At 41.9% G+C, this 12,095-nt stretch overlaps 2 protein-coding genes and 1 long non-coding RNA gene across 4 annotated transcripts; 2 read left to right on the top strand and 1 right to left on the bottom strand.

Annotated features, from left to right (window-relative positions):
• The first annotated feature begins 2,619 nt into the window (after positions 1–2,619).
• LOC127611158 (oocyte zinc finger protein XlCOF26-like) lies at positions 2,620–5,419 on the top strand. Its single transcript, XM_052081526.1, has 2 exons — positions 2,620–2,731; positions 3,587–5,419. Exon 2 carries the CDS (start codon positions 3,595–3,597, stop codon positions 4,537–4,539), a length of 945 nt encoding a protein of 314 aa, XP_051937486.1. The 5' UTR covers positions 2,620–2,731; positions 3,587–3,594; the 3' UTR covers positions 4,540–5,419.
• Positions 5,278–11,970, bottom strand: prmt2 (protein arginine methyltransferase 2). 2 transcript variants are annotated; one of them, XM_052081504.1, is made up of 9 exons: positions 11,032–11,970; positions 9,979–10,161; positions 9,721–9,882; positions 9,372–9,536; positions 8,215–8,390; positions 7,746–7,875; positions 7,516–7,652; positions 6,299–6,473; positions 5,278–6,215 (listed from the first exon to the last, which is right to left on the bottom strand). In XM_052081504.1, exons 1-9 carry the CDS (start codon positions 11,110–11,112, stop codon positions 6,183–6,185), a joined length of 1,242 nt encoding a protein of 413 aa, XP_051937464.1. In that variant the 5' UTR covers positions 11,113–11,970; the 3' UTR covers positions 5,278–6,182. The 2 variants fall into 2 exon arrangements, with proteins under 2 accessions (XP_051937464.1, XP_051937465.1); XM_052081505.1 differs by having other exon boundaries at positions 9,979–10,158; positions 11,032–11,966.
• On the top strand, positions 6,514–7,138 carry LOC127611182 (uncharacterized). The gene is made up of 2 exons (XR_007965262.1): positions 6,514–6,657; positions 6,697–7,138. It is a non-coding gene; the product is annotated as an uncharacterized LOC127611182 (long non-coding RNA).
• Positions 11,971–12,095: the final 125 nt, after the last annotated feature.

Here is a 12,095-nt window from a genome sequence, read left to right as displayed (position 1 = left end):
CTTTGTGACGTGCGTGTGTCTATGTGTGGAGTGACGCGTGCTACCTGTTACTGATAGCCCTCGTCTCTTGAATGACGTTTGAAGCCTTTGTGACGTGCGTGTGTCTATGTGTGGAGTGACGCGTGCTACCTGTTACTGTATACGGCTAGAACTACCGCGTTTTCTCGCGATAGTGGTACAGTATCGCGATAGCTACACTTCGAAAACCACTAGTTTACAATTTTCATTGCTTACGGCCTGTTCTACTAAGCGGAGTATCTTTATAGGAAATTGCATTAGGCAAATCCGTTCCAGAGCCTTTTGCTCTATTAAGCGGATTACTCTATTAACCGGTGTTCTATTAAGCGGAGTGCACTGTACATACAGTAAGTACAACGCTTGTTTCAGTAGACCATGCAGTATTCGGGACATCCACGGGTGGCGCTGTTATGCCAGAATGAAAGTTCCCATTTTAAAAGAAACGAAACTGAAACCTTGCCAATCATGATATTGCTATTATCAAAGTAGACAAAGCCGTGGAACAGTGTTCTTTTTATTGATTGATTGATTGATTGATTGATTGATTGATTGATTGATTGATTGATTGATTGATTGATTGATTGCTTTGCATTTAAATTCTTAATTTTTACTTCTTCCACACGGTCAGGCGAGGCGATTTCGTGTAGTTATTCCTCCGGCAATGTATTTGTTGAACATGCTCACCCTTCCCCGCTACGCTACGAAAAAAAAACGGGGTTCGAGGTTGAGCAACACAAACTACTGTATAGTAGACAACAAAACATAAAACTAAAAAGATATGTTCTTGCAAAAGCAGGATTGAAACGTTATTTAAAAGTATTGAAAAAAACAGTCAACGTAATGCAACGAAATGCAGGCTCCTGCAATTCGACGTTGACTTGTTTTTCTGTAAAAAAATATACTGTATGTCATAATTTTCTAAAGAACACCAACGAATCATCATTTGATCGTAATGCAATATACTGTATGTCGTAATTTTCTAAAGAACACCAACGAATCATCATTTGATCGTAATACAATATAATCACTACTAACAACATCAAGTTAAGCATCATAATAATAATAAGAGAAATTGACATTACCTCAGTCTTCGTCTTTTCCCTGACTGATCTGATGCGCTTCTCGCTGCTCTCATTTTTATAAACTCCGGGTGTGGTGATATCACGCAGCATTTTTTTAGGGGGACAGTCTCGTTTCACTAACTTTCTTATTCTGCAAAAACGAAACCCGTACCAACACTGCCAATGTGAGTGGATATGACCACAAGGGGGAGCCTACTACTGCTACTTAATGAGCGTCGAGAAAAAGCAATCCATCCACTCCATCCATCCATCCATCCATCCACGAGCTAACTTTCAGACAGCGAATTTCGTTTTCTGCTAAAACAAAACACATCACATCCCTGCCGGTGTGAGTGGAGACCAAACTAGCCACAAAGAAAATCCTACAGTTGACCGATCAGTTCTTCATGTTTCAGGATCCCCCCATTTCAAGTGCATACCTCATTTTGATTTTGTAAAGCAATTTGATATTTTGAAAATATGCATGTCAGTGAATCAAAGTAAACGTTTTGGAAAGGTTACATAAAAACATAACATAAAAAACAATAAAGTGTTTATTTGAGTCATAAAAACGACAAGTGTCTTTTAAGTGCCTTTCCTAATTTTAATCTGATTTCACAATCTTCTACGAAAGCCTGAGAATATTTTTTGTTGGTTTCATAGTATTTATAGTGCAACTATGCAGAGTTTTTCATTCCATTTTAATCATTTACAGTTAAAAATGTTAAAACCACAATTTCATTTGAAGTTGCACCATCATTTATAAACATACCAACAATCTTGGCACAAACTGCAAAGTTTAATAGAAATTGAATGAACATCTAAATTGTCTTTTTTTAAGGTGCAACTACTGAAGTCTGCATTCTGCTCATATTCGGTCATGCTGTTTAACTTTCCCATGCCCGCATCGTAGTTTGGCGTACTTGTTACAATTATCACTTAAAATAGGAATACTGTACTCCCTGCTGGAGATGCACAAACATTGGAATGCGCTAAACTGAGAATTGGTTTCGGAGAAACGAAAGTTATGAATTCACACCTTGTGTCTCGGTACCGCCCTTCTGATAACATAAAAGTGATGCGAATCTCTACCTGCTTCGCACTCGTGACATGCAGCCATTGTCTGTAATTCACTGATGCCCAGAATATTCTGTTATTAAAAGCTTTGAAAAAACGCTTCATCGATTCCAGCCTATATTTGGATTAACAACATTCTCCTCGTCCGAAATTAAACGAACACGCGGGGGAAAGGAGGCCGCTTTCCCCCAACACTACTTTAAAGAATCAAGATGTAAATTAATGATGGGTATTTAAGAACGACAGGTTGCTGATACAATATGCTGCGATTTACATATTGTGGGCGCATTGGTTATCAAACTTTTTTCACCAAGTATCACCTACAACTCTCCAAATGCCAATCTTAAAATACATCAATAAATTAGGCATAAATGTTCATCAAAAATAATATAAAACCCGCTTGTTGTTTGGTAATCTGCGCAACCCCACCCTCGCCTTGATTCTCACGCATGCGCAGAGTGGTTTATGATGTCCGTGTGACCTCCAGCCTGTAGGTAGTGCTGTCTCCCACTGCGTGCTACATGATTGTCTCCCGACTGTGCCGCAGAGACTTCCCGGTCGCTCTTTGATATCTGGTATGTAAAGAAATATACCAAACATGCTCGTTGAAACGTTTATTGAAGTTGATCTTATTGTGTTTAGCACAGGGTGGTATGCTTGTTTGTTTTTGTTGTTACTGTGCGCACCACGTTGATTGGTACAAGCTAAGGGGTCGTGTTGTTTTCTAAACGAGGTTCACGCTGCATGAATGATGAATGTATCCAACTTCAGTCGCTGGCCACTTTATTGGGTACACCCACGCGACTAAATGAGATCCAAAAACCTTTATTAAAATAACAATGCTCTACGTTTACGTTTTAATTGGTGATCACGTCATTTATTGATGTTGTAGTTGACGGTGTTTACCCCTCTATAACGCTTTGTTCTCAGAGTCGGGTGAGATAAAAACCTTTAACCCATCTCATTTATAATGTACGAAGTGGTATCACGGCCTTTTATCTGGCATATACTGTATTTGTCCGTGTGTGGCGTACATCCTAGACTGGTCACTAGCCAATGACAGGGGTATGAGTAGTTTCGGATTGTAAATCGTCTTAAAATTCCAAAAAAAAATCCATTAAATCAAATTCTTTAAATTAAATAAAATACTGAATGGCTGTGCGGTAACATAACACCATCATGACAGAAATGTGTGCGCGTGACTTTTTAGAGTACGTAGATTGGACATTGGGAAGTTGGTTTTAAATTTCATTTCAAATGGAATTAGAAAGTTTTTTAAAGTGTTGAATTTAACTTGCCTTAAGATGAAGGAACACAGAACATAAACGAAGTAGGCACACTTAATTTGCCTTCGTGGGCCACAAAATATAATGTGTGCGTGGTCACATTTTTGGGTGTTATGAAAAAAAAAGTGTCTCTGCTGTTTCTAGGCAGCACCATGCAGGAGAAAAGAAGCCCTGAAGGTCAGCAGCAGTGCTCCGAGTGCGGACATAGCTTTGGGCTCTTGCAGTCAGACCAAACCAAGCAAACGGACAAACCCGATGGTGCGTCTCGATGTCCATCTTGTCAGGAAAACAGCAACCCCCTCAGCCAAGGACAGGCCCAGGGGAGTGTCCACATGGACCCGCACAGCTGCTCATTGTGCAGCAAAACCTTCATGTCTTCAGCCCACTTGACCCTACACCTGGCCTCCCACAACAAGGAGAGGAGGTTCCAGTGCACCACCTGTGGCAAGTACTTCCACCAGAACTCTCACCTGATGGCCCACGAGGCCATCCACAGTGGCGACAGACCCTTCAAATGCCCCGAATGCGGCAAGGCATTTGGGCGAGCCGCACATCTCAAGACTCACCGTCGAATCCATACCGGCGAGAAACCCTATAAGTGTTCCTACTGCGACAAGGCCTTTACACAGAAGGCAGGCCTGCTCTCGCACGCCCGCATTCACACTGGTGAGCGGTCCTACAAGTGTGATGAGTGTGGGGAGACTTTCAGCTCTCTGCCCCTGCTCCTCTCTCACAAGGCTGAAGAGTCGACTCCGCAGGGGAAAATGTCGCCCGCACCCCAGCCTGACTCCCGCGCTAGCACCCTAAAGTGCGGTGTCTGCTGCCGTACCTTCATTAGGTCATCCTACATCAGATTGCACGTCCGCCTCGAAAAGGGGCTGCGGCTTTATCACTGCAAAGTGTGCAACAAGACCTTTGCCAAACTGGATACATTTATCAACCACTGCGATAAACACTTGAGGCAGAAAGGGGGTAAAAGCGACGACAGTGTGGTGAAACCCCCATTGTTCATCCCGCTGTCAAAGTCGTCGCAACCCCCGAAGGTCGCACAGCCGGTGTCCACTGAAGTTACGATAGGCTCCGGGGTCAAATTGTGATGTAACCTTTTCACGGTAGTCCCAGGTGTTGCTAGAGCTTATCCCATCTTACTGTTGGGGGAGAGGCAAGGTACAACCAATTTAAGGGCTGGTGCATCTCTACAAATTTGATTATCATGGAAAGCTTAATTTATTTCACTAATTCAGTTCACAAAGACTTTGTATACCATCGTACTGTATATGAGTTTCCCGTTTTTAAATCAACTACAGAAATTATATTCTATGAGATTCCCATTCATTGAGATGCAAATGTTGACAAACCATTCCCAACCCTGACTGACAACTTCTTCAATGGACCTAACATACATGTTTTGGGAATGTTAGGAGGAATACCTGGAGAAAATCCACACAAGCATGGAGAATGTAAAAGCTCCACTCAGGAAAGCCTGAGCCAAGATTTAAACGCTCGACCTCAGACGAGTGAGTCAGACATGCGAACCACTAGCCATGCAACCGAAAAGATGCAAGTGAGTTAGTTAAAAACATCCATGACTAAGCAGAAGCTCAAATTACTGATGACAATTAATTTCATTCAGAATGATTTTGTGATGGAGTACCAGTAGTATTACATGGCAGTTGTGGTTTGTATGGTGGAGTATTTCCAAAATATAGTCAACCCTTACTATTTGTGGGGGCTAAGTCGACTCGGAGTGAAAATCCAAGTATAGGCTGTACAGACTGTATTTTGGAATTTTCACTTCATCCAGCTCCAGCTAAGCCCCAAAACATTCACACACACAAGCCGTTTTTATTTGTTGAATGGCTTTTCGCTAGAAATGACAAGGCAAAAGTGTGTACAGTGTTATGTGGGGAGATGTTACTGAAGATTCATTACAAGTTTCGTAGTTTTGGGGCAGTTTGAAAAAAAAAAAAACTAAAATTGACACCCCTGGCAAATTTTTGCACCTTTCCGGTAACTTCTATAATAACTTTGAGGTTTCTTCTTAACTTGACATTTAGAACGTTGGATATGACCTATTGACAATGGGTAGGACTAATTTTCAACACTGAGCTTTTTGTCAAAATGATTCACATTTTTGTACCAATGTCTCATATCATCTTGTGTTGGCTTCCTGAGGTAATTTCTTCAAATTTATGATACACATTTCCAAAGTACTGTGCGGTAAACAGAAGCGTAACAAAAAACGTGTTGAATCGGTAAACCGGTTCATTCATATTTGTAAAATAACTAAAGACTCATTGCATCAATTCCCTCTTGAGCTGAGTTGCATCAAATCGAATTGGAATCTCACTGAATTGTACAGACATTCTACTTTGAAATTATTTAGATTTTTATTTTTTCCCATGGGGAAAATCAGAAAATCCGAGGTTGACTAAATGGACTGTGATCAGCTTTGGAGGTTCCACTATTGTATCTGTAAGAATTTGTAAGACTCTTCAGTGGATGTTCCACTATTGTAGTCATAAGAGTTTGTAAGACTCTTCAAAATAAAATAAAAATGCATGTCTAAAATCGACTTTTAAGGTTCTGTAATCCGTGCCTGTGACTATGTCGTCACCGAAAATGTCACGTATAAGTTCTGGGAACCCTCTTCCACTTAGTGGCCTGTATCAACTGGAGGTTGATCCCAAAGACCCAGAAAATTAGCAGGCAAGCATTTGTGCCAGATGGTGAGAAGCTGTCAGCGCCACATCGGGAAGCTCTTCATACCAGCCTAGAGATCAGAAAAGGGGAAGCACATCGTATTAGTGTAGTTCCACTGTCATAATGACCATACACCGCAGAAGACTAATTTGCCTGGCAGGTGGCCGCCTCTTGTGTGTGGCCACTGATGTCCCAGTAGAGGGTGACAGTCAAGTGGCGCCTCCAGACAGGGTTCCTTCGCAGAATAATGCTTCCGCTAATGCAGTCGGCGGCATGCACGCTGACGGGCTCATCCAGCATGAACAAAGTCTGCTTCCAGTGTGTCGGCCTGGAACCAAGACATAAGACTTTAGTTCATTGAAGACGGTGTAAATTGTTGTCTGTAGATAAGAGACAGCCTTGTGACTGACAAGGCAGCATGGTGGTAAAGTCAAGAGCACACTTGCCTCACTCGAGATACCTGACCTGCAAAGACGGTGTGCCGAGAGCAGTGGTTCTTAACCGTATTAGAGGTACCGAGCCTAGAGCAGTGGTTCTTAACCGTATTAGAGGTACCAAACCTAACCAGTTCATATGCACATTCATCGAACCCTTCATTGTTGAAAAATAAAAATTCAAGAAGTGTTCCTTTAGTTTTGCCAGTGCGAGACTAGAGTTGCTCAACTTGGCATGACTAATCATGCATAGATACTGAGTCCCACCACGTTTGTTAATTGGACGCTACTTCGCGGATTTTCGTTTATCGCGGGTGGTTTTGGTCTCCATTAACCGAGATACATGAGGGATTACTGTAATGTCACCGATTAGTGTTTGTTACGTATTGTTGCAATTCATGAGTATTGTGTCTGTCCACAGGTAACATAAGATGTCAGTACAGTACTGAACTGAATGTTTAACATGGCTGCTTGATCAAATTGTGCAGTGTAATTGATATTTAATATTAAGTATTGCTTTTACTGCGCAGCCAAACGTGTTTTTCAAACAAACAACAAATCTTAAATGTGTAAGTAAAATTGTTTTCTTTGAAATTTAAATTAGCAGAAAGCATTTCAAAATCTTATTGGGAATTGATATTATTTAATTGTACCTCATACATAACATTGTTTACTCTGATTTATTTTAATTATTTACAATAAGTAAAATAATTATCCATCGATTAGCTATAGTGCTGATCCTTTTTAAGGTTGCGCATGTGCTGGAGCCAATCCCAGTTACACGGTTTGTGGTCTGCAGGGCCAACCTCCGTTTGAAATGCTTAATGAGCTGCAAAGAAGTTTTGTTATACTTCGTCCCACCAAATTATGGATTGCATTGTGTTCTTTGAGGGTTCCACTTTAAAATACTATAGTAAATGGATGGATGAATTATACTCTGAGTCAGGTCCAGTGTTCAGCTCCACTGGTGCGCCGCCCTCCTCCAGGCTGTTGAAGCAAACACTGAACCAGGCGGTGAAGCCGTGGAACACACCAGACTTGTCCAGACGAAACTGAAACTTGCCCTGCATTTCCTTAAAAATGAAAGAGCGCGGTCCTGTGCTTTACAAAACCAATTTCACTTGAGACTACTGTAGGAATGAAAGATAGATTGATAGATATTATACCTCCAGGTCTGCCACCTGCAGCGTGTGCATGTCCAAACGGATGACATCGGCAGGAGAGGCGAGGCGGTCGCCTGGCTCCATCAAATGACTGAACTTGGGCTTGGCGAAAAACTCCTGCAGTGCAAGAGGCCTGCGGGAAGAAGCATGATGCCATTTGTACACCCTACAATACAAATCGATATTAGAATGAGAAGCAACTGTCATGGTTCATACTTTTGCAGGGTTTCCTCTCAAAATTAAGACAATGTACCGGGGGTGTCAGACAGCTTTCACGACCAGTGTGACAAAACATAAATAGTTGCCAATATATGCCCTGCGACTGAACCGCGAACAGTCCGTGGTGTAAAATTCCTGTCGCCGACAGTCAGCTGAGATCTGTTCCAGCTCAACCGCAACTCTTAGGACAAGGGCTATGGAAAATGGATGTACTGTAAAACCAAGTCTACAGGTCATAACTGATGTGCCTTACTGAAGCGGGGTGAAGTCCAGGCCGTAGGGCTTTTCCCAGAAGGCCATTTTCTCGCTGTAGTATTGGTGGGCTTGACATGGCACCAAGGTGAGGGCTGCGGACGAGGGCCACATCGTGCCACCTTCCCTCAGCCAGCGGTCCCTGGCCAGCAGGACGGACTCCACCATGAACTCAAACTACGTCCACCAGAAAGGAAGGCGATATGGTAAAGTTACAAATCCCCACGCCAAACATAGCAGTGACACACATACAAGCTTTGAACATCTAAATTGGAAAGAGCCCCCTCCCACACACAACGAGTTTTAAAAAAATGTAATTGAAACAACCAACAAAGCACACCAGAAATGTGATGTAAATATATGTCTAAATTCTCAGTTGTCCAGGTCATGATACTGCGCAACATCTGGATTCTTGTTTATTGAAGATGGTTAACCTTTACTCCAAAAGGACTCTTAGGTATGTACCGGTAGTCTTCCAAATTGTTTTATTTCAAGTAACTTTCAAGAAAACCAAGAAGACTGAACAACAGTGGATGAAATCATAGGGACAAAAAAAGGCCAACATGAATGTAATGAAACACGTGTGCATAAATACATGTATACGTACGTGCATATGCAGTAATGGAAAAAAGTCGACCATGTGTTGTTTTTGTAACACGACAACCATGAATGGCAACCGAACAGTCCTTTGAAATGTGATAAGTACAACCTTTTCCACACATTAAGAGTAAACAAGTTTAAATTGTATGAGGTTGTTTGGAAGAACAAAAAAAAAACCATCAAGATGGTCATGTACTCAATGGCTTGCCTTATTGAGGTTTATAGGTTTGCTGGTTTCGCTGATCAGGGAGCGTATTTCCCCAACTCATGTTGGGGTAAAGGTGGCAGAAAATTGGAGGCCGGTGTGATTGAACACTGGGCATCTCACGATACTTTTTTTTTTACATACAAACTAGTCATTACAGTGTATTGTGTTTAAATATTTTCTCAAAAATACATTTTTTCACTGATATATCTACAGTGATATATACCGTTAATATCCATATTACAAATTCTAGCTTCATTCTAGTAAGTTTATGGAAATTCTGAGATTCAGACCGGTTGACGGTATTTTGTGCATCCTGCTGTAAAAAGTAATTTGGGCAGGGTGATTCTTACCATCAAGCAGTTGCCCATCCACTCGGACACAAGGACGTCCACCTGCTCGGGTAGTTGGATCTCTTCGGCCCGTCCCTGCAGCACCGTGACTACCTCCTCGCATGCGTTCTGCTTCACCAGCTCCCTGGTGTGCTCCACCATCGAGCTGGCCTCCACGGCATACACCTGCAAGAGCACAAACCGACATTGCAACACAATAATCTGTTGACTAGTCATTGGTCGCTACTCAAAAATTCACCTCATTGCTGCGTTTTTTTGTGGTAATCTGGTCTGGTAACTATGTATGGTCCCTACTTCTTCTTGTCAAGTGTCCATGTGCTTTCTTAAAGGGGTGCCGGGTCCTCCTCACCGCTGCCGGTTGTGCCAGCTGAGCGCAGAACAGACTCATGATGCCGGTCCCGCAGCCGAGGTCCATGACAACCTTCCTGTGCAGAGAAGCACTGTTGTCGACGATTACTCGCCTGTACGTCTCTGTGCGGCTCTTGTCTGACAACATCTCCAAGTGAAGATTCTGGTATGGTGTAGAAATATTCCAAATCGTTTACCTCCCAAAAACATTTGCACAGAAAATGATCTGATAACACTACAGGGATTCAAAAACACAGACCAGTGTTCCATAGGTGGAATAGTACTCCTCATCCTGCCATGCGTCCTCCTCCTCTTCTAAGGCTCCCTGGCGGAGGTAGCTGGCAGGTACATAACCAAAGACCCCTCGCAGCTCAGCCCACCACCACTCTGGGGTAATCTTGGCATGGACCATCAGTTGGTCTCCTTTGCTGATACTAAGCTGCTGAACACAAGAGACACAGAGAGGTTGAGACAAGTTGGATGAGAATCTAATCCATACAGTACCTGTCATCCATTTTCTACAGTGTTCAATTTTTTTTGGGGGGTTGGGTCAGCTGGAGCCTATCCCAGTGAGAGGCAGAATACACCCTGGACTAGTTGCCAGACAATTGCAGCACATGTACAGTATAGGGAATAAAAATTCACACTCACCATAATGGGTAGTTTAAGCAGCAAGGTGGGCAAACTATGGCCTGCGGGCTACGTACAGTTATTTAATCCATACACCTGATTACCATACTGTCCCTTTTTAAATATTTATGTCCTCCTCGGTTTACAACATTGGACATTTAGAGGTTCAGAAGATTGTCATATGACACAAGAAGGCATTCTCAATTTCAATTGTTCTTATTGCTATATAGTACACAGTTATTTACAGACCTTTACAGCCACATTTCATAATTGCCTAAGTCGTATTTCAGTGTTTTGGGAAAACAAAAAGAAATTAAAAAATAAAAATACAACACACAGTGGCATTTTTTTTCAATTGACATGGCAACAAAAACTGAAGGATGAACAAGAAAGAGGAAGAAAAAAGACCCAATGCAAAACAGTAATGTGTCTTCTAAAATATTGTTCTTGTGTTCCAAAAATATTAGAATATCACTTAGGCAATTATGCTATGTGGCCGACGATACTGTGAATGACAGTTTTAACTTCATTTGCACCTAGCGTTTTAGCCTATCCGCGGAACTCCATTTTGCTCTTTCGTACACGTAGGTTGTAACATGATACATTCATCAGGAAATTTTACATATTCAGACGTTGGGACGGACAGACAGACAGACAGACACACAGACAAACATTATTTAACCTCTTCACTGCAACGCCCAGTAAAGCTCCAGAGAACAACATACTCCTCAGGTGGCACCAGATCCATGAGCGGATCCTCCATCTCTACAAACGCAAATCGAGCTGCTTAATGTTGCTCTCAAAATACATTTTTATTAATGTTTAATACATTTTGGTAGCTACATGAAGTAACATAGTGCAAAAGAGCTGAAACGATAGTGTAACTGGAAACAAATGACTGAAAAGCGCGACTTCAGCAAGCACTTCCTGCAGCCTACGTCACGCGTGTTGCGTTAAAGGCAATTGGAAATAGTTAATTTTGAGTCAAAGAATCGGAACTATCTAATTAACCCCAACAAGTATTTGACGCCAAACAGGTGCATTTAGATTTCACTGTTTTGAATATAAATTGCATGTATTTCATCGTAACAACTAGGGATCTTTAATGTGTGAGTGCTCGTTGGCAGCACCCAACAATTGATGTGAACAAAAGCCAAACTCCATCCGAGGTCGCGAGCTTGCTGGAGCCTATCTCAGCTCATCGGGCAGTAGACACATAACGGTACATCGCAAACTGATTGTCAGCCAATCGCAGGGCACACATTGACGAACAACCATCCACACCCACCACCTACGGACAATTTCGTGTTCCATTACTTGCTATGCCTGTTTTTGGAATGTGGGAGGAAAAGAGACAACTCGGGGAAAACCCATACAGGCATGGTGAGAACATGCAAATCCCGGAGCCGGAATCAAATGCTGCACCTCTGCCCGCTTGTATGACACCTTTATGGACAAAATCACTCCTTTATACCTACCTGCTGTACTAAATACAGTAATCATGAATTATCACCTCAACGTCAACATATTGTTAGACTATCCTGTGTGCAACATTTTATACTACATTATTTTTTTAAAAATTCATTTTCTTTGTAAACTTCGATGTTTTGGTACAGGATTTAAGTTCATAGTGCAAGACCTGCCCTACAGGTGATTATACAAAACTAAATGAGGTGCTAGAATGATTCCTCTATAGTTAAAAATCATAGTTTCAGATACATTTTACAATATTTTACTCACGTGTCC

Source organism: Hippocampus zosterae, chromosome 12 (genome assembly GCF_025434085.1).
Source record: "Hippocampus zosterae strain Florida chromosome 12, ASM2543408v3, whole genome shotgun sequence".
NCBI classification, from domain to species: domain Eukaryota; kingdom Metazoa; phylum Chordata; class Actinopteri; order Syngnathiformes; family Syngnathidae; genus Hippocampus; species Hippocampus zosterae.
The sequence above is the reverse complement of the archived record's forward strand: the minus strand, read 5'-3'. Positions and strand labels throughout refer to the sequence as shown.